Raw genomic sequence first — 22,680 nt, 5'->3', positions numbered from 1 at the left:
GCTGGTAGACTTGCTGCCTCACACGCCAGAGATCTGTGTTCGATCCTGTCCTCGAGCACTGTGTTGAATTTGCACATTCTCCCTGCAAGCGTGTGGGTTTCCACCCACATCCCAAAGACGCATTGGCTTTGTAGGTTAACTTGTCTCTGGCAAATTGCCCCTAATGTGTAGGGAGTGGGTGAGGAAAGTGGGATAACAGAACTTGTGTGAATGGGTGGTAGACAAAAAAGCTGGAGAAAATCAGTGGGTGAGGCAGCATTTATGGAGCGAAGGGTCGAGACTGGGTCGAGACAGAAAGGTCATTCAGAATGGGCGGGGGAGTTGAAGTGCTGAGCCACCGGGAGATCAGGTTGGTTATTGCGAACAGAGTGGAGGTGTGGGGTGGAAGATTGCAACCTTCACGTGGTCCGCCCTGTTTCAACTAATGCAATCAACTCGACGTGCACAAACGGAAGATCAAATAGAACAAGTTGTCCTACAACTTTAGGCTGTGCACACCACAAGAAATAAGAAGAGTGGAAGTGTTGTGTGAAGCAATCACCAAGCCTGCGCTTGGTCTCACCGAGGTTGAGGCTGAATAGTCCAACCACATTCTTGTTTGGAAGTGGAAAGAAATAATAAAAATTGCATTCATTGCAACGTGTAAAAAGAGTTGAGATACTGTATTATAATTTTGCTGCATGTCATTGTGGTATATATCATGTCTTGATTGGTGAATATGTTTAGTTTGTGACTTTATTTGAAGCAGAAATAATATGTGAATGCTTCATTGAGCATAATTCCGACTGGTAACTACGCACTTCGCCCGAGCACATTATCGCACGTGTCATGCAAGCCGTCTTAAATGACCACCTAAACTGTCACTTGGCAACCTAAAAAGCTGCCTAGATTGCCCAGCTGGAAACAGAGCAAAATAAATCACGTTTTTTTTTTTACTAGATATACACTAACTTATCTTTTTCCTATGCAATATTTGAACTGTGAATTCTTCAAATGTTTATTCTTCAAACAAAGATTCCACAGCCAAATAAAAATAATCAAATGTTTTTTGGGAACTAAACCAAACACATTAATCCAATTGCTCATTTTAACCACTGTGACAGATGCCACACACAGCAAATTAAGTAACATTAGTTAGTTTGAGGGTTTTTTTTTAAATACATTTTTTAAAAGACTACAATTCTCCTTCAAAAATATTAAGCAATCCCAATGGGAAAATAGAATATTTTAAAATTCCTGACAAAAGCAGTTTTCTATTATTTCATGATTCACTAAATGAAATTATTAATGAATATATAAATCTTAGTTGAAGAATTAACCTACCCTTTGATTTCAAATACTGAAAACTACAGAATTTGTCATTTTCTCAAACCATCATTCAAACTTTAGATGGACAGCATCTACCCAAAAACACCTCCATAATTTAGAGATATATTTGAACAATTTTATGAGATTGCAAAAATACAATAGTTATTACAGTATTTATCACCTTACTTGTTATGTTCACATCAATTTGTGTCAGTGTGGAATCTCAACAGCTGGTCGTGTAATTAAATGTCAATGAAATACCCAGAGTCTCTAATCTGTCCAGAGGGGAAGTTTAGAAGAATCCCAATATAAGACAGTTTCAATTGTATCCCTTGAACAGAAAAATATAAGCGAAACGATTCTGGCTGTTTTTAACTGGATTACTACTTACCATGTTATTTATTTTACAAGATAAAATAAATTGTACCACCACAATCAGTAACTTTATAGTGGCATTGTTAAAATGTTGTGGGGGAAAAACACAACTCAATGCTCTGACGTATTTACAAAACATAAATATGCTTGTTTTTTTCAAAGCCACTCTGCACATCAATAATTAGTCACTCAGAACTGGACAGCAGGTTTCTTTCACTGTTGCGAATGATTCAATTATCAACAACAAAATAAAAACAAACATCACATCAAACATACAAAAAAGGCCTTAGTGAAAGTTTGTGTTGAGCATTTGTAATTTAATAACAAAGAAGTTCAGTGCACAGCCTCTGCCCACTGATCAACTCAGCTGCTCGGCAACCACTCACGGCCTAAGGATTCTCGCCGACAAAACGGAACGACCACGCGTGGTTAGTCGGTTTTTTGACCATTTTATTCTTTGCTCACCCGTCTTTTCGGAGTCGTAGCCGACCACCACGAAGTAATCAGCCAATCTCGTCATTCCTCGTGGATCTCAGGACTCCAGGCAGAGAAGCTCAACATTTTCCTCCATGGCAAACCTCAGCCATGTTTTAATCCAGTCAGCGCAGTACGCGTGCGCCGACGGGGGTGATTGGGCGAGCCTGGATTCGAGTCCGGGCACCGGCGGCAGCTGGAGCTGGAGCGCGCTGGGCTTTGCAAATCACTTCCCGCTGACAGGGACATCAGGCTGCACGCTCCAGCCTAGAAAGGCAGCAACCTTTTTTATTTCAAGGAATTCTTGAAGAAGGGTCTCGACCCGAAACGTCACCTGTTCCTTCCCTCCAGAGATGGTGCCTGTCCTGCTGAGTTACTCCAGCATTGTGTGTCTATCTTCGGTGTAAACCAGCATCTGCAGTTCCTTCCTACACGAAACCTTTTTTTTTTTAAATTTCCACGCTCTTACAGAAGCAGCGCTGAGGTGATGATCGCTCTTATACGTGTTTTGCTGTGATTGTTAAACAACATCCCCGGAGGAAATGAAAAAGAAAATATATTGCCGTTTACAGCAATCGAATCAACTCAATGGGAACGGGACAGCTGCCACTCAAAGTGTAGATTTTTTAAATTTCAAAATAGACTTTATTCAAGTAATAAATATATACAATACAGAAACCGTGCAAAAAAATCATCTGACATTCTCCCACCGTCTCCTCTCCATAGCAGCCGTCCCGAGGGCAGCGTGCGCTAGTAGTGAGGTTCCGACGGTGCAGGAAGGATCTGACTGGGAGGGCTCCCCTCACAGCCAGCCAAGCCAGGTCTTGGTGCTTGTTGGTGAGCTCTGGCGATGAGGCATTACGCCAGGCAAGCTGGGCAGTCTGCTCTGGGAACCACGCCACAGGATCAATGGAGTCATTTCCCTGCAGTGCCTGCAGGATGTTCCGTGCTGACCACTGCCCGATGGACTTGTGGTCAAAGGTGTTGGTCTGGAAGAACATTTCCACGAGCGACAATGTCCAGCTGACTGACACATTTCGTGGCATCTGCGCCAGGTCTTCTGCTTGGATCCGGGGTCGGTCAGCAGATTGATTTGAGTTGGCCACGGGAGCCAGGTTGAACCGCAGGAAGAGCGAGGCCATGCTCTTTGGCAACTGGCCCGACCAATCTTCTGTCCCCTTCACCATCAACCCTGACTTCTTGAGGGTGTTGGGGAGCTGGTTCAGGGGGACGGAGGCGTGTAACAAGAATTGGCTGGAGCAGATAGCCAAGGTGGGGAAGAAACTGGGGCTGTGGAAGCAGCACCCTCTCTATAACGGGAAAAACTTTGGTCATCGGATGTGAGGTACTCTCGGGGCTGCTGTACTTGACGCAAGTGTGGCCTGTCCCTCCCTCCTACGCCACAGGGATCACCTGGGCCGTCTTCCAGTTCATCTGGAGGTTGAGGATGGACCGGGTGCGACGGGCCACAATGCACACGTCAGCAGACAACGGGAGTAAAAGAGTGCCCAATGTCGCCCTCACCCTGATGGTCACCTTCGTGTGTGGCTGCATAGAGCCAAGGCACCTGGGCACCAAATGTCACTACCTGCTGAGGTTCTACCTGTCCCCTCAGAGGTGTAGATATGCTTTTTACCAAACTCACAGGTTGCAAATCCAAGGAATGAAAACCAAGACTTGCAGCTCAACCCAACCAACCACTCTACCTTAAAAGGAACAGGTGACTTGATATGGGACACCGACTCCAACAACAAAGAATATTTGCATTTCAGGCTCGACCGCGATTTTGGCTGATTAACCTGAGAGAATGAATTTTGTAATAAGACTCCATCTCACAGGGTACTGGAGAACCACCTGCAACTCAGCTCAACAATTCAAGGACAAAAGGGAGTGAGCGTCAGTGATATTCTTCCAATGCCGTGTGATATCTACTGTAGGCAGTCCAGGTCGCAGACACATATAGGATAACAAGGATTATTGCTGCCAAGTAAACCAGTCATTTTCTGCAAGTTAGGTCTTGACCTTCAAACTGGCATTATCTTCCCATCGGTCAGAGGCTGTGCTGCTGCATTAAATGCAATAGTAAATTGTATCATCAATGTCTGCCTTTACTGAAATGTGGCTCCTGATTTATGTGAAGGGATTCATGCTTTCTGGATTCTTGCCATAAACGTTTATGTTTGTTGAACAGTACCATGTTGTGGGGGCATGTTGGCAGAGGAGCTTTTGTCTCACAGATATTGCCTTTCTTCAAATGCTTTAGTGAGTGGGTCAACAACGATTCGGAGCTTGTCCTCCAGTAATAGAAACAGTAATAAAATGTTACAAATTGAAACTCAACAGAACAATGGAATTCTAAATTAGCAGCAGCATAATAGGCCTGTCCTCCATAGTACTCATAGATAACGTCACAAACCAAAAATATCCCATAAATTAAGAAAAAGCAACATTATTGCAAAAAGCCCAAAGTTCTTAATGCAACCAAGACAGCTCGTAGTTCAAAGCTTAGTCAGTGTTTGTGATGTTCGAGACCTTGGTGGTTGATGGGAAGAACCTGAAGTTTACAGTTTTCAGACTTCTATACCATCTTTCTGACGGCAGGTGCGAAATGAAAGTGTGGCCAGGGTGGCGTGGATCTTTTATCTTTGACAATAGGGAAGTCCGTACCCATGATGGACCAAGCATTGTCCACCATTTTTGGTAATCACCTTTGTTCCTGGGTGCTTAAGTTGCTGAACCAAGCCGAGATGCAACCAGTCAATATGTCCTCTATATTAAACTAGTCATTAGTAATTGTAACCACTCAATTGCCTTAAAAGCTCACCATTGTCCTTCTGGGGAGGACATTTCCCATGCTTGTCTAGTCTGGCACATATCTAGTTCTCATGTAGTTGACATCAAATGCTCTTTGAAATTGCTGTGGAATTTTATCATAACAGCTACTTTGAAACAGATAAAAAATAAAAGGCATGACCTCACCCAAGCCATGACCTCACCAAATTCAGTCAGGACAAATTTGTTTCTAGCCCTGTTGACCTTGTAGATAACTTCTCACAAACAACTAATGATGAGTGTCTAAACTGGGAGAGCTGTTCCATTTATCCCAGCTCCTGGATATTATCCATAAGTTCCTCCGAGGATAACATCCCAGGCTTAACCATCTTCAGCTGTTTTATCAATGATTTTTAGTTTAGAAGTGGACATGTTTGCTCTTTCTTGAACAATATTTAATTCCATTTGCAACTTGTCAGCAAATGGCTCAGTTCATACCTACATGCAACAAGACCCAGCAACATTCTGCCATGGACTGAGCAATGGAAAGTAATATTTGTGCCGTAAAAGTGTTAAGCAGTGTCTGTCGAACTAACCACTCATTCTTGATATCTCCCACCATCAAAATCTTTGGAGGTCACCACTGACCATAAACTGGATCAGCCACTTGAATACTGTGACTACAAGAGCAGGTCAGGGGCTTGTAGCTTATGATTCATCTCTGCAAGATACAATTCAGGAGTTTAGTTTAGACTAAACTAAGTGGGACCCGTTGGGTCCCTGTCACATGGGAGGCCTGGTCCCCCAACGCAACCCGTTCCCCCAACGCAATATTCCACCACTCACCCATAGCCCCCAACTGTGGGTGAGCAGGTGTTGCTCATTTCCCCTCATCCCCCAGCACTCTATCCCTCTCCCGCCACGCCGGATGACTGAAGAGAGCAATTGTAGAGTCTCGTCAGCAGCCAAGTGCTCTGCCAGGCTGCTTAGGCATACAGTGGGAACATACGATACCTTCATTACCGAGAACTGGTCCTGTTCAAAGGGCTGTTGTTCACTGGTTTTGCGTGGGGGCCTTGATAGCGTGTCTGCTATGTGCATGTCCTTGCCCTTTTTGTAGACTATAGTGAAATCGAAACGCTGTAGCTGCATCATCATCCGTTGCAGGCAAGCCAGAGGATGGTTTTGTTTAGGATTGTGACCAACGGCTGGCGGTCTGTTTCCACAGTCACAGATTTTCCAAAAATAAGGTCTTTGAATTTTGTGCAGGCGAAAACCACGGCAAGTAACTCCTTTTCAATTTGGGCGTAACGTTGTTCAGTTTCAGTCAGGGTGCGGGAGGCGTACGCAAGAGGCCTGTGGTCGCAATCGGTGGAGGTTTGTAAGCAAGCAGCGCCAAGTCCGTACTGGTGTACATCACATGTGAGCATCATTGGCTACTTTAAAGCAAAGTAGGCGAGGGTAGGAGCGCTGGCCAGCTGCAATTTAAGGATTTCAAAAGCTCTTTGGTGCTGTGAATACCATGACCAGGCAGTGTCTTTGTGTGTCAGTTCCCGCAGGTGGGCGGATATCTCGCTGAGGTTGGGAATGAATTTCCCCAGGTAGTTGACCATTACAAGGAATCTCTGTAAACTCATAACGTCAGTAGGAACCGGCATCTCGTTGATGGCAGCAGTCTTGGATGGGTCCGGTCTGAGACCATTACTGGTGAAAATATCGCTGACAAAGTTAACCTCTGTGACCCGAAATTTGAATTTCAGGGGGTTGAGCTTGAGTTGAATGTCTTTAGCACGGTCTAGCACCTTTTTTAGATTGGCATCATGTTCAGCCATGTCGTGTCCGGCAACGAGAATGTCATCGACCATGATGGCGCATGGATACCCTGCAAACAATTTTTCCTTTTCGCGCTGGAAAACCTCGCTGGCAGAGTTAATGCCGAAGGGCATTCTCAGGAATTTGTAGCGGCCGAAGGGGGTGCCAAACGTGGTGAGGTTGGGCAAGTCAGGGTCCAGCAGGATCTGCCAAAACAAACTTTTGACATCCAGAATGGAGAACACAGATGCACTGCCTATCTGAGCAGCAACTTCCTCTATCATTCGCATCAGGTAGTGTGGGCATTTGATCGCTGTGTTTAGGTCTCTGGGGTTGTTGCGTGCAACAAAGGCAAAACAGTTATAATGGGTGACTTCAATCTACATATAGATTGGGTGAATCAAATTGGCAGGGGTGCTGAGGAAGTGGATTTCTTGGAATGTATGCGGGATAGTTATCTAAACCAACATGTAGAGGAACCAACGAGAGAGCAGGCTATTCTAGACTGGGTATTGAGTAATGAGGAAGGGTTAGTTAGCAGTCTTGTTGTGCGTGCCCCCTTGGGCAAGAGTGACCATAATATGGTTGAGTTTTTCATTAGGATGGAGAGTGACATTGTTAATTCAGAAACAACGGTTCTGAACTTAAAGAAAGGTAACTTTGAGGGTATGAGATGTGAATTGGCCAAGATTGACTGGCAATTAGTTCTAAAAGGGTTGACGGTGGATATGCAATGGAAGGTATTTAAAGACTGCATGGATGAACTACAAAAATTGTTCATCCCAGTTTGGCAAAAGAATAAATCAGGGAAGGTAGTGCATCCGTGGATAACAAGGGAAATCAGGGATGGTATCAAAGCAAAAGATGATGCGTACAAATTAGCCAGAAAAAGCAGCATACCAGAGGACTGGGAGAAATTCAGAGACCAGCAGAAGAGGACAAAGGGCTTAATTAGGAAAGGGAAAATAGATTATGAAAGAAAACTGGCAGGGAACATAAAAACTGACTGCAAAAGTTTTTATAGATATGTGAAGAGAAAGAGATTAGTTAAAACAAATGTAGGTCCCTTGCAGTCAGAAACAGGTGAGTTGATCATGGGGAACAAGGATATGGCGGACCAATTGAATAACTACTTTGGTTACGTCTTCACTAAGGAAGACATAAATAATCTGCCGGAAATAGCAGGGGACCGTGGGTCAAAGGCGATAGAGGAACTGAGTGAAATCCAGGTTAGTCGGGAAGTGGTGTTGGGTAAATTGAATGGATTAAAGGCCGATAAATCACCAGGGCCAGATAGGCTGCATCCCAGAGTACTTAAGGAAGTAGCTCCAGAAATAGTGGATGCATTAGTGATAATTTTTCAAAACTCTTTAGATTCTGGAGTAGTTCCTGAGGATTGGAGGGTAGCAAACGTAACCCCACTTTTTAAGAAGGGAGGGAGAGAGAAAACGGGGAATTACAGACCAGTTAGTCTAACATCGGTAGTGGGGAAACTGCTAGAGTCAGTTATTAAAGATGGGATAGCAGCACATTTGGAAAGTGGTGAAATCATTGGACAAAGTCAGCATGGATTTACGAAAGGTAAATCATGTCTGACGAATCTTATAGAATTTTTCGAGGATGTAACTAGTAGAGTAGATAGGGGAGAACCAGTGGATGTGTTGTATCTGGACTTTCAGAAGGCTTTCGACAAGGTCCCACATAAGAGATTAGTATACAAACTTAAAGCACATGGTATTGGGGGTTCAGTATTGATGTGGATAGAGAACTGGCTGGCAAACAGGAAGCAAAGAGTAGGAGTAAACGGGTCCTTTTCACAATGGCAGGCAGTGACTAGTGGGGTACCGCAAGGCTCAGTGCTGGGACCCCAGCTATTTACAATTTATATTAATGATCTGGATGAGGGAATTGAAGGCAACATCTCCAAGTTTGCGGATGACACTAAGCTGGGGGGCAGTGTTAGCTGTGAGGAGGATGCTAGGAGACTGCAAGGTGACTTGGATAGGCTGGGTGAGTGGGCAAATGTTTGGCAGATGCAGTATAATGTGGATAAATGTGAGGTTATCCACTTTGGTGGCAAAAACAGGAAAGCAGACTATTATCTAAATGGTGGCCGATTAGGAAAAGGGGAGATGCAGCGAGACCTGGGTGTCATGGTACACCAGTCATTGAAAGTAGGCATGCAGGTGCAGCAGGCAGTGAAGAAAGCGAATGGTATGTTAGCTATCATAGCAAAAGGATTTGAGTATAGGAGCAGGGAGGTTCTACTGCAGTTGTACAGGGTCTTGGTGAGACCACACCTGGAGTATTGCGTACAGTTTTGGTCTCCAAATCTGAGGAAGGACATTATAGCCATAGAGGGAGTGCAGAGAAGGTTCACCAGACTGATTCCTGGGATGTCAGGACTTTCATATGAAGAAAGACTGGATAGACTTGGCTTATACTCGCTAGAATTTAGGAGATTGAGAGGGGATCTTATAGAAACGTACAAAATTCTTATGGGGTTGGACAGGCTAGATGCAGGAAGATTGTTCCCGATGTTGGGGAAGTCCAGGACAAGGGGTCACAGCTTAAGGATAAGGGGGAAATCCTTTAGGACCGAGATGAGAAGAAACTTTTTCACACAGAGAGTGGTGAATCTCTGGAACTCTCTGCCACAGAGGGTAGTTGAGGCCAGTTCATTGGCTATATTTAAGAGGGAGTTAGATGTGGCCCTTGTGGCTAAAGGGATCAGGGGGTATGGAGAGAAGGCAGGTACGGGATACCGAGTTGGATGATCAGCCATGATCATATTGAATGGCAGTGCAGGCTCGAAGGGCCGAATGGCCTACTCCTGCACCTATTTTCTATGTATCTATCTATGTTGATGCAGATTTGGATTTCTTCATTGTTTATCTTTGTTGCAACCACCGTGGTGGAAACCCAGTCAGATGGGTCAGGAGTGATATTGGGATCAACGGCGATATTGTATTTGATGGGCAGCTTTCCAAGCTTGTCGTCAAACAGTTCTCTGTATTGTGAATCTGCTGAGTGGAGGCCTCAGTGTGAGAAATTTGATGGACAACATGCCCAAAGGAGACCAGGCCAAGATCCTGGCATGAATTGATACCAAGCAGAGTTGCAGATTCCCCTCGAACAATAAAAAACTTGAGATTGTGAGCCTGCGATTCTACGATGCAGTTCAGTTCAGTGGATGTGGAACCAAGTGGATGTAGAACCTCACCCCCATAGGCCCGTAGCGTGGCCGTAGTGCTTTCAACATGTTCAGCATTACGTATCTTTTTTAATTCAGATAAGGACAGGACATTGCATTTTGCTCCTGTATCAATCTTTGCAAGCGCAATGTTGTTATTCACGATAAGGATGACTTCAGGGTCGAGTTGCTTGTTAGTGGAAGGGAGCAGGGAGTGAATGTCTGAACTGTTATCTTGGCTCGCAGGAAGGAGAGCAGGAGATGGCGCGTCCAGCTCTTGGAACTCATTATCAGTAGGTTCTTGTTTTAACAGGTGCACATTTTGTCTTGAGGAAGAATGAGTCACACGAGAACGGCAACATTTCGTGAAGTGGTTAAATTTTTTACAGTAGTGGCAAATTTTTTTGTTGGTGGCACAGAATTCCTGACCTGGAGCATGGGAGTTGTTACAGTTAGGGCACCGTTCAACCCTGGCTGCCAGGGAGGGGTGGGTTGTGGATGCCTGTTACGAAAGGAGGTATCGGTAGCATTAACAATATACTGGAAACGTTACCCAGAACTTACAGACCTTGTGTGAGAAACAGTTATTTCAGCGATTCTACAGGCGTGTTCGGCTTGGTTCAAAGTCAATTATGTTTTCCGGAGCAATTCATCTCGCACTTTGTCACTGAGTAGACCTCCTATGAGTTTATCGCGGATGAGTTTGTCACATAAATCTCCAAAGCGGCAGTGTGCAGCCATGTGTTTTAAATCACTCAAAAAACTTTCAATCGGTTCATCCTGTTGATGGATCGAGCAAAAAACCTGGTGCGTTCAATTATTGAGTTGGCTTGCAGGTCACATAGCTGTCTGAAATTAGTGAGTAAAACCGCAAGGTCATCAATGGTTTCTGCAGGCACCGCAATCTGATTGTTGTAGTCTAAGACAGCAGGCACGTAATTAAAACGCTCTGCGCGCTTCATTGCTTCAGGGCCCGCAAGATTTGAGAGTGCAGAAGCATGCACCTCTGGCGGATCGTTGCGATGAGCAATACGAATGTAGTGGGTTTAGTCGCACTCAAAGAGGTGCCATCATTCAGCGATGTCGGAGTCAAAGATCAGGGGACTTATATGGTGAAGCGAGTTTGCCATGATAGAGATAACGAGCATACAAAACAAGGTGGAAAAATGTGTGTTTTTTAAGATTTTTAAACCTTAATAACTTTTAAAATATACAATAGATTGGAACAAAACTTGTTGCACTTGCAGCATAGGAGAATGGTGAGTAAGGTGGTGAAAAATCGTAGCGGTATCGTGTACTGCTTTTGCGCAAATAGAAAAACAACGCAAACGGAAGATAACAAGATCAGAGTTTTAGTTATATTAGTTATTAGTTTAGAGATACAGCATGGCCCACTGAATCCACCCTGACCATTGATTGACCATTTGCACAAGTTCTATATTATCCCATTTTTGCAACCACTCCCTACACACTGGGGCAATCTACAAAGGCTAATTAACCTATAAACCGCACAACCAGAAAGTTGTAAGAAAAAAAGTAGTGGAAGAAAATCAGAGCACCATGAGGAAAGTAACCCGAGCAAGTGTGAGGTGCTGCAGTTAATAGCAAGACCGTTAAATCCATTGATGTGCAGAGGGATCTTGGAGTCCAAGTTCATAGCTCACAGAGGGTGGCCGTACAAGTAAAGAAGGCATATGAAATGCTTGCCTTCATTGTTAGGTGCATTGAATAATGCAGCTTTATAGGACTTTGGTCAGGCCGCCTTTGGATTAGTGTGTGCAGTTCTGGGTGCCCTATTACAGGAAAGATGTGAAAGCTTTAGGGATGATACAGTGGAGGTTTACCAGAATGTTGCCTGGATTAATGGGTTTCAGCTACAGGGAGAGGTTGGATCAACTTGGATTATTTTTTCTTTGGAATGTCGGAGGTTGAGGGGAGCCTTGATAGAACTATATAAAATTATGAGAGGCATAGATAAGGTAAACAGTCAGAACCTTTTTCCCAGGATAGAAATGTCCAACACGAGAGAGCATAGCTATGAGGTAAGAGTGGGAAAACTTGAATGGAGATGTGCGGGGCAAGTTTTCTTACATAGCGTGTAGTAGAGGCCTGGAATGCACTGCTAGGGGTGGTGGTGAAGGCAGATACGATAGTGGTGTTTAAGAGGCTTTTACAGATGTACATGGAAGTGCAAGAAACAGAGGGTTATGGATCATGTACAGGCAGATGGGATCAGTGTAACTGGACATCATGTTTGGCACAAACATTGTAGTCTTGTGCTGTGTTGTTCTATGTTCCAAGCCCAAGCAGTCACAGGGAGAACGTGCAAGCTCCACACGGACAGCACCCGAGGTCAGGATTGAACCCAGGTCGCTAGCATTGTGAGGCAGTAACTCTAACAGCTGTGCCAGTGCCGTTCTCCAATATTAATTGAATATAATTGAGTATAATTGAATAATTTTCAATTGCTTGAGTGCAGCTTCAGCAACACTCAAAAAACTCAACACTATCTAGCACGAAGCAATCCATTTGATGATACATGATCCACCACCACAGGTTTTAGGCTCTCAATCATTAATGCATAGTAGCTGCAGCCTGTGCCACCTACAATATGCATTACTTGCAACGACACCAGTGCTCCCAAATCTGTGATTTCTGACATTAAGAGATAAAAGCCAACAAGCATATGAGAAGACCACTACCTGCAGGTTTGCCTCGAAATGGCAGATTATCTTGACTTGGAAACATATCACAGTTTCTCCACCAATATCAGATTTAATTCCTGGAAATGTATACCGAACATTACAATGAGAGTTCCAGCGAACTATAATATTCCACCTCAACTGCGATTCAGTTTGGGCAATAATCGCTGGGCTTGTCAAGCATGTCCACATCCTGTTGTAAATAAAGCATTCTGAATTATTAATAACCACAATCATGAATTATTAGAAAACATATAATGGTATCTTAAACCATGACAAAATTAATTCTGCATTATAGTTTCCAGTGCCTCACTGAAGCATAATCCCAGATCTTTATAATTGCAACATGCAATTTTAGTTTAGTAGAATTCAAGGAATGGAATACTAAAGGCATGGCTAAAACCAGCAGCAATGAACGCGCTGTAAGTAAATTGATGGGTCACGTGCCAATCTCCAAGAGTCTATCCATAAATTTCGGAATCGCCCCATCCAAAATGTATTCTCCTAGGCAAGGGTGTTGAAAGCACATGCTGTACATGTCAAGAATGAGTTGAGAATTAAGAATTTCTGCAAAAATGTGAGATGCGCTGTGAGTTATGATGGAATTGCTTTGTTTATTATATTACAGGTCCCCAACATGAGTCGGCATGAAGATACCAAGCTACCAGCAATTAATAATGCAATCTTGCAGCAACCAACAGCACATTTTCTTCATTTTGCACCAAAACAAAAGGGCAAGAATTTTTGATAAAGAGAAAGTAATCACATCTTACACAAGTGATCCAATATATAAATATAACTCCGCTTGAGCTTTGTGATATATGTTAATTTTTTCCCAGGCAATTTCAAATGGAACCAGCAATTTTTGCCAATTATATAACAGCATGTCCAATACATGTGCAGTTTTCAAAGACTTCCTAGCACTTTAAGTTGGAGAATTCCTTCTTGAATCCAGTTTAGTTCTCACCCAAATCCCCACAATATAGACCATCTGCATCTGAACAAGTGGCGCAGGATCACCAGATCTGGCCATTATGTTATTGATTAGAATGTAACGCGAGTCTAACTATGAATAGAAATTAATGGTAGTTGAAGATGTCTTGGTTTTGGAAAGTTGAATGGTACATATGGTTATTAGGCTACTGAAAATTGTCCCTGGGTTAGTTAGCTGTGCGAGAATCGGAGGGATCTTAATAGGCATGTCTGTGTAAATCAATCATAGTGAAATAGGTGGGGGAATTAAATTGTTTTAGGAGCCAGCACGGTCTCTATTGGCCCTTGTTGTTATGAAATATAATTGCAGCTTCAATGAATGAGAAATCGCAAAAGGTAGGAGATATATTGGTTTCATTCCTGCTGCATCAATGTATGTAACATTGATAGCTTGATACCTTGGAATTTGTTCTTTGAATTTCTTAGAGATGTACTTCTTCAAGGTGTAATTATGGATCTTACAACAAACTGGTAAATATGAGATGCTGAAGATTGAACCAACTATTTCATAGCATTAACCTAATTACAGATGATAGCTTCAACCTGTCACAATCCGAAGGCCTTAGATGCGGTGAAATTTGTCAAATGTGTTCAGATAAGTTTCCTTAAGCAATATGTAGAGGGCCCTACATGGAAGAGGGCAAAAGTTAATCTACTCTTAGAAAATTGGTGAAAGGGCAAGTGGCTGAAGTGACCATGGCCTTTTGGAACCAGCGACCACTTGTGAAGAAGTCCAATTTAGGTTGCATTTGAGTGAATCAATGTTGCTCCCATGGTTCCATGGAACCTATTGCAGTACTTAGCCACTCAAACACTGGGATCTGGTTTCTACAGATTATTTCTAATTTTATTCAACTTCAAGCTTGGTCAGTGTCTTCTAGTTCTAGTATTTCAGACAAGGTGAAATAATTTGCTTCTTTATACATCCAAATATTGTGAGGATATCTGCACCCACTACCCACTCAGGCAGCGTTCCATATTTGAAAGTTCTTTCTTAAAATAGTACTCCTTTCTTAAACCTTTGTCTTCTGATTTTAGATACCCTCACTCTTCGTACAAGTTTCCTTCTATCTACCCTATTTCTGCCCTTCATGGTTGTCTATACCTCTCCTAGGTGCCCTTCAGCCTCCTCTGCTCTAGGAAAACAAATCCAGATCAACCAGTCTATCCTCACAACTGAAATGCTCCGGCCAGCGCCATCCATGTGAATCTCCTTTACATCTCCTCCAGAGCAATCACTTCCTTCCTATGGTGTGGCATCACAATTGGACACACTATTCAAGCTCTGACCTATCTTATGTTTTATAAAGTTGTACCATGATGTAACTGCTCTTATATTCTATGCTTTGACGAATGAAGTCCAATATCCTAAATGCCTTCATCTACCTGTGCTGCCACCTACAGGGATTCTCTGACATACGTACATCAAGGTCCTTTTGTTCTACAAATTCCCAAAGGCCTTAACATTCATTGTTTGTCCTGACCTTATTAGTCTTCTGCAAGTGCATCACTTCATTCTTATCTATCCTATTACTAAAACTCTCATCTTGACCACTTCCGGTTTGCTTATAAAAAATATTTGTGCAAAAACGGTACCCTATATCGCTCGGATTTTTTCGCCACCTTACTCACCGTTCTCATCTGCTCCAAGCGCACCAAACTTTGTTCCGATCGGTGGAATATTACAAAAGTTATAAAAGCTTTTAAAAATCATGAGATTAGCAGATTGATCTTCTCGCCTGTCAGTCACCGGGAAGGTAACGTCCCTTCCGGGCGAGGAGAATAAAACCCCGGAGGTGGAGCTGAGTCCACAAGTTGTGTGGAGTTGGGGGAAGCCACTGTGTGGTGTCGGGGGAAGCCGCTGTGTGGAGTCGGGGAAGCCGGTGAGTGGAGTCGGGCAAGCAGCTGAGTGGAGCCGGGAGGTGCTGTGTGGTGCCGCGGCCAGTGGCCGCTGAGTAGAGTCCCTCCCCCCCACACAACCCCCCACACCCCCCCTTCCCCCCTCCCCCCCTCGTCCCCCCACACACCTCCTCCCCCCCACACACCCACAACCCCCTTTACCCCTCCCCCGTTCCTATCGCGGAGCCAAGGGAATTTTGGATGACCAGGTTCATGAAGAGGTTCATGAACAAGAGGTTGTATGAAGAGGTTCAATGACAATTTTGAAATTGAAATTTTCAGTAGCAATTTCCGTTTGGACTAGGCTGACACCTATGATAAACAGATTATATACTAAAGTAGGAAAATATGTGAATGGCTAAAATAATAATTAATTAGTGAATACTGGAATCCATAATCAAGCACAAATTTGTGAAGGATAGATCATGTCTGACATATCCAACTGAACTTTGAAAGAGGTATCTAAAGTAGTGGCCAGGAGAACATCTATGGTTCTTATATACATGGTCTCTTAGAAGGCATTTTATAAAGTCCCAACCCCAAAACTGGCCAAATGTTGCAGCACATTAAATTGAAGGTCTGAAAGGAGACAAAGCAGGAAAAAACGGAAAATCGTTCATGAACCGAACTGTTGATCACGAGTGACAAAGAGGCCAATGTTGAAGAGAAAGCTATCAAGAGCGTCAACAGTTAAGGGAGGAGCAAACCATTCGCCTGTATTGTCGCAAGTAACTTACATGAATTGGTGGAGAACTAAACGTTTCGAAGAGGTGGGGCTGGAGGCAGAGAAATGCAGCAGTTGAAACACGGTCTGTTAAAAACCTAGCGCAATGATAAATGCTAATGTAATATAAGAATGAACAGGTGTTATTGGATCGATTAAACATAGTTTTCCACCAGATAACGGAATATCAGTAAAGTGACGGACGAAAGGTATCGGAAATTCAAGTCGTTATATTAATTACGTGATTTTTCAACATGTATTTTTATCTGAATATTTGTAGAACTTCCATGTACTTTTGATGCCAGGGGAAGTCGATATTGAACTCATCGGGTCCATGCCGGCTCCCAGGGACGCATCCCATCAGTCCCATTGCTCCTCTTTTAGCGTGTTCCTGCAATTTAAAATAAATGCTGGTAAAATATTGTTATACTTCCACCCACTGAACGTTTAGAATTTCCGATTTACCCTCTCTGTAAAAGTTTTGTTTATTTTGGCGAAGTAAATAACGTCAACAAATTTTAAACAGTTTAAAAAAAATTCTGGACATGATGGTCACTGAAGCCAGTTTCGGACATTCTTTGTGCTGAATTGATCGGAATCCCCTGGGCATCTGCAACCCTCATCATTTCTCGTTGATTCAGAGAATATTCGGTGTGGACTCGGAGGGCCGAATGGCCTGCTTTTACGCCGTATCGCTAAATTAAATTAAACTAAACTAAATATTGAATAAACACTGTAGTATACATACTGCAATGATGATACATACTACAATAGTGCATTTCTGAAACATTACTAATTCATGTTATTTGGCAACTGATGTTGACGCATTTCGCCGGATTTAATGGTTGTAAACTAGCATTGCACAACTCTTTAAAAGATGATGTTTTCAGATGGGTTTATTCCTTTTCACAGTGAGAGTCGCGCCACATGAAGTATGCGATAAAATAATGTACATAGTTAGTTATCTGGCATTTTATTTTTTCCATTGGCATAATTATCATTAAACTCTAGCGTGCTCGACTGATATAGTTGTTAAAGTTAATTTGAAATTAGAGCCTAATGCCAACTCAAATTGCCGTTGATATTGCAATTGCAACCCTCATTTATATAGTGACAGTAGTATAGTGAAACACCTCAAGAAGGTTATTATTAATAAACAACCCGACAGTGGCCCCGCGTATCAGGCTAAATGACTTGCTCGAAGGGGGAGATTGCAATGAGTATCGTATAGATTGAAAGGTGGAGACAGAGAGACCATTCCATAGCTAAACGTCTTAACCCCTGAAGACAACTGGAGGATGGGCATAGAGACATAATAAAAGAACATAAAGTTCCCCCCACCCCCATGCCTTCCAGTTCATTCGGTGCCAGTCATAGGTGATCTGTACCAGCTCCACCCCTTCTCTGCCAGTTCCATGCAAACCCCGGTCTTTCAAAAACGTGTCTGCTTTCTCTTTTCATACCCCCAATCATCTAGTCTCCGGGGAATTCAATGCCAGAGATTCGTCACCCTCAGCCAGGTTATCAGAGGGACCAAGGTTTGCAGATATCTTAAGATTACACAATCAAGGAGGGATATTAAAAGAAAATATCAAAACAAGAATGAAATTTTGAAACCAGAACTTTGCTTAATGGATCTCTAACGCAAGTCATCATTGGGTGATTGGTGAATGTTACTTCGTGCACGTTAGGACTAGTAAAGTAGAGTTTTGAACTCTTCAAATTTATGGATGGTGAATCAGATATGAATGTGCAGAATGAGGCCCAGACATTATAGAAGCACCTATGAGAGTTCCAGTATTCGATACGTTGAGGCAGAGGTGGATTTACACAACGTTACATAGATAGAGAAAATATTTTATCGTGGCATGGTCCGAAGCTTATCTCAAAGTCAAACTTGATATCAAGTTTGCCAGCAGTTTGGTTCAATTAACAGCGATGGTAGTTATGCCATGAATTTGATTAAGAGTTTAAGAAGGAACTGCAGATGCTGGAAAATCGAAGGTAGACAAGAATGCTGGAGAAACTCAGCGGGTGAGGCAGCATCCATGGAGCGAAGGAGATGCTGCCTCACCCGCTGAGTTTCTCCAGCATTTCTGTCTACCAGGAATTTGATTTTTTTGAGTGGAACTGAATATATAGTTGGAAGATAAATCCTCATACTAGTAACACCCACAAAGATAAACTCTCGTGAGATGACGATCCTTATTTATTAGAGCAAATAATTTGCAAGTGCAAACTATAGTCTTGAGTCTATGAAACGTTTGATCAAAAATAAGTTGTTCCTGCTTATGTCTCTGAGGCCAATCTATTCGAAGCTGTCAGCCGAAGAGAAATCAGTTCATAGCCACAGATAAGTAGCGGGCGACTATAATTGTTATTGAAGGTCGACAAAAATGCTGGAGAAACTCAGCGGGTGAGGCAGCATCTATGGAGAATAGATGCTGCTTGCATAGATGCTACCTCACCCGCTGAGTTTCTCCAGTATTTTTGTCTACCTTCGATTTTTCCAGCATCTGCAGTTCTTTCTTAAACATAATTGTTATTGATAGCAGTTTAAAACTAAAGTTTACATTTATTTCGAAAAGGGTTTCTTCTCAAATATGGTAACAAAATAGTCGAAACGATTAGAATAACACAACATCCAAAAAAAGAATTGTGGCGTTTCTGCTGCTCCCAAACAAAACGTCCTTGAAATTGTCAGGATCATGTTTATCACGTTGCCCAGTTCAAAACTATGGAGGATGTACGTGACAATTATCCCCAATGCATTCCAATGGTTGAGTAATGGATGCTCGCTCGAGATACCAGAGGCATTGTCTCAGCATTACAAATGGTCATGTGGAGTCTGTGAGGAAGTAGACAAGCTATTACACATTCGGCCAGTTCACCTCTTCGGTATTTATACAATGTAATCAATTAGTAGAATTAATTCGCTTCCTATACAGAATAAAATGTGCTAAACACTCTGTAATCGTCATCTTAATTAATATTTTACATAGTTCTGCCTGAAATTATCTTGCGATCTTTACATCCTGAAGCAACCGTACCTACTTCAAATTTAAAATAGCAATCCCATATAGAATATTAAAAGCGATGTAGATCGTTTAAGAAATACATTTTCCTGATGTACGCGCGCCATAAACTGCATCATTCTAGATATGAGAGAAACGAAGTTTTTGCGATGCCTAACCTGAACTGTATATGGGTTAACTTATATATTTTTTGTGGAACAAATATCCATATTTGGGAGATCTTTGGACTGAAACCATATTGGCACAATTATCATACCCATCAAATGACTGTATTCGCTCTGTAGGATGTGCAAGTGTTATCACGTCTTGTCTAGGAGCTGTCCATCAATTGAGTCTCCGCCCCATCACCATTCTATAAAGAGAGACTCCGAGCTCTGAGTTGGTCAATGCGAACCGAGAATAACTGTTTCGTCTCAATCTCTCCGCAAAGGGCTTTATAAGGATACAGCACACAGCTCCAGAATTGAAGATTTTTTGGGTATCTAGGTATGTGTAAATTGGCACACGTCAGCGAAGCATCGTATATTTCACTAAGTCTGCGACGGTAGATGCAAATATTGCAAGTATTTTGTGAAGTTTCTGAAATTAAACGAGGCGCAGGATAACTCAACCGGCACCCAGCAGGTTGCACTCGCCGTGGTTTATGTTTCACGTTCAGTAGATCAGAAAGCGATCTTTGTGATGTCCATTACCTTAGAAACATTCCCCGAAAAGACAATTACTACATTTAGAACGGCGGTTTCTCCTGAACGGAGATTTTTCATCTCGCATGTTTGGGAAAACATAACCGTTGCGGCGTTGCTGACACGCAGCCAGAGGTAGAGAAATGCCTGTCAGTCTCACGCCCACCATTTCAAAACAAACAGAGCTTGTCAGAGAATAATGCCTAACGCCGGCGTGCCTTTTGTTTTGTCTGGCAGGGTTTCACCATGAGGTTGCTACATGTCGCTCTTCTGCACTGCTGCTTCGTCTGTTCAGTCTTATTCAACGCTGATGCCAAATTGGACCTAGCATCGGAATTTAAAAAAAGGCAAGTATAACAACACAGTGCCTTCCGCCCGCATTTTTGAATCATACGATCGCCACGCCAAGTGAGATTTGAAACTGTTTGTGTGAGTGTGAGTTTCATTTATCAAGCGTATGGCTTTCTATTCGCAGGTTGAACGCCTGGACTTTAAGCCGAGCGAAGAGAGACTTGAACACTTCGAGCCTGAAGACCCAAGTGGTGGCAGCGAGTAACCAACAGTTTGTGAGGTCGGAAGACGTGAAGGAAAACCTAAACTTAAACGTCCTGTCCGGGTAATTAAGCAAATACTTGAAGCCGCGAGGCTGAAATATGTAACACTGGAATGTTTTATCTATGGAAGTTAACAGGAGTGACCTCAGTATACTGTGTACTATAGTCAAATGCCTTTTGGATTAGAATCTCGCTAAAATTGATCCATACCATCCAATGATCATTAAGGACGAGTAAGAAGAGTGTATCAGTCCGAGATATAGGGAGAAATACAATCTAATCAGGCGCTATTTGCGTTTTCATTTCTTAACGGGGAGGATTTGAGTTAAAGTGCCGGGACTACAGAGCTATGTTAATGCAAGCCTATGGTTCGGGATTCTCTAATAGGTATTTGTATTATTGTAGAGCGCCTCCGACCAAAGCCGAGCAGCCTCCTAAAATACTAGCTGTGAATTTTGAGCATAGATTTAGATAAACTCTGCCCAATTTCTGCATCTTTACTTTCACGATTTATAACAGCGTGTTCTTAATTACTATTCCATGTTATGTTCAAGCGCAAACGGTTGTAAGGCTATCGGATAAAAACGTGCAACTTTTATCGCGCTAGCCGCCGAATCAAGTCCAAATATGTTAATTTTAGAGATTCTGTAGTGTTTTCAGCGCGGTGTCTAAACCAGCTTCCCAGATTTTGCTCTTATCGTGCATGTTTTTTCCTTTCCTTATCAGTTCAGATGTGCATATCCGTATGAAGCGCAACCGGCACGGGTTGTCACGTTTTCCACAATTCCAGCTGAACCGACCCAGCTGCCAACTGGGGACATGCCAGGTCCAGAAACTAAGCCACCGCTTAAACCAACTCCTCAACAACCCGGAGAAGGACGGCATGGCTCGGTGGAGCACGTGGAGCCCCAATAGCTATGGCAGGAAACGGCGGTCCGTGCGATCCAAAATAGCGCTGACGCTGCCTCGAGAACAAGACTCACTGGCAAGGACATAATGGGGTGTCCTCTGACAGGACACACAAACATGCAGGACTACAACTGCAGAACCATCGGCTAGAATCAATGACTTCACTTGGACATAGGAGTTCCGATGGCAAATTCAGACTTGACTTCATAACTTTATAAGCTGCCAAATTTGCCATATTTTTGTTTGGCGAAATTTCAGAGCGAATTGAATGGAAGAAAAGAGCGCCACCTCTCAGCATACGTGTGGGAATCAAAGGTTCACACCCTTCATAGCGTCAAATTCCAGCCCATAATCTGCAGACTGCATTTAAACTGTTGTTTTTTTTCTATTTGGATTACAGGGAGTCTAAAATCCTGCTCGTAGAAAAAATGATTGCATCATACTTGAAAGCACCTTCTATTACAGAAAGTGCAATTGATGTTTTAATGTATGAAATGCATTGTATATAAAATTGTTTAAACTATTTAAATGTAACATTTTTTAATTTCCTATACATGTACATCTGGAAATATAATTATTTTTATACGTGATAACAATGTATAAGGGCATTACAGTATCAACAATCTTAGAATCGTCTGTCCATTACCTTGCAGATGGAAATGGTCACTAATTACATGATTTCTCGTGTACGTCCAGACATTGTATATGTTGTACAATTTATTTTTATCATAATTATGGAAAACAATAAATATCTGTCTTAATGAAGATGTCTGTGGTTATTGTGTCCATTCTTAGAAACATAGACATAGAAATTAGGTGCAGGAGTAGGCCATTCGGCCCTTCGAGCCTGCACCGCCATTCAATATGATCATGGCTGATCATCCAACTCAGTATCCCATACCTGCCTTCTCTCCATACCCTCTGATCCCCTTAGCCACCAGGGCCACATCTAACTCCCTCTTAAATATAGCCAATGAACTGGCCTCGACTACCCTCTGTGGCAGGGAGTTCCAGAGATTCACCACTCTCTGTGTGAAAAAAGTTCTTCTCATCTCGGTTTTAAAGGATTTCCCCCTTATCCTTAAGCTGTGACCCCTTGTCCTGGACTTCCCCAACATCGGGAGCAATCTTCCTGCATCTAGCCTGTCCAACCCCTTAAGAATTTTGTAAGTTTCTATAAGTTTCTATAAGTTTCTTAAGAAAAGATACAAAGGACGTCTCAGCAAGCAGTTTTCCTGCTTGGAATA

At 42.7% G+C, this 22,680-nt stretch overlaps 2 protein-coding genes across 5 annotated transcripts in view; one reads left to right on the top strand and one right to left on the bottom strand.

Annotated features, from left to right (window-relative positions):
- Nucleotides 1-2,290, bottom strand: part of sbf2 (SET binding factor 2) — a 349,247-nt gene extending 346,957 nt beyond the window's left edge. For both annotated transcript variants that reach the window (XM_033038959.1, XM_033038960.1), the window contains exon 1: nt 2,149-2,290. In XM_033038959.1, the coding sequence (XP_032894850.1) occupies nt 2,149-2,203 (55 nt within the window). In that variant the 5' untranslated portion in view covers nt 2,204-2,290. The remainder of the gene's footprint in view (nt 1-2,148) is intronic.
- Nucleotides 2,291-19,643: 17,353 nt separating this feature from the next.
- Nucleotides 19,644-22,198, top strand: adm (adrenomedullin). Of its 3 annotated transcripts, none has more exons than XM_033038956.1 (4): nt 19,644-19,779; nt 20,206-20,317; nt 20,446-20,586; nt 21,251-22,198. In XM_033038956.1, the coding sequence occupies exons 2-4, from the start codon at nt 20,217-20,219 to the stop codon at nt 21,519-21,521; spliced, it is 513 nt and encodes a 170-aa protein (XP_032894847.1). In that variant the 5' UTR covers nt 19,644-19,779; nt 20,206-20,216; the 3' UTR covers nt 21,522-22,198. The 3 variants fall into 3 exon arrangements, with proteins under 3 accessions (XP_032894847.1, XP_032894848.1, XP_032894849.1); XM_033038957.1 differs by having other exon boundaries at nt 19,648-19,773; nt 20,208-20,317; XM_033038958.1 differs by lacking the exon at nt 19,644-19,779 and adding an exon at nt 19,793-20,105 and having other exon boundaries at nt 20,208-20,317.
- Nucleotides 22,199-22,680: the final 482 nt, after the last annotated feature.

The sequence above is a fragment of the Amblyraja radiata genome, chromosome 20 (assembly GCF_010909765.2).
Source record: "Amblyraja radiata isolate CabotCenter1 chromosome 20, sAmbRad1.1.pri, whole genome shotgun sequence".
NCBI classification, from domain to species: Eukaryota; Metazoa; Chordata; class Chondrichthyes; order Rajiformes; family Rajidae; genus Amblyraja; species Amblyraja radiata.
The sequence above is the reverse complement of the archived record's forward strand: the minus strand, read 5'-3'. Positions and strand labels throughout refer to the sequence as shown.

Coding starts and splice junctions, on each gene's coding strand:
- adm (XM_033038956.1), top strand. CDS start 20,217: ATGAGGTTGCTACATGTCGCTCTTCTGCACTGCTGCTTCGTCTGTTCA. Junction 20,318..20,445: donor GCATCGGAATTTAAAAAAAG/GCAAGTATAACA, acceptor TTCTATTCGCAG/GTTGAACGCCTGGACTTTAA. Junction 20,587..21,250: donor AACTTAAACGTCCTGTCCGG/GTAATTAAGCAA, acceptor TTTCCTTATCAG/TTCAGATGTGCATATCCGTA.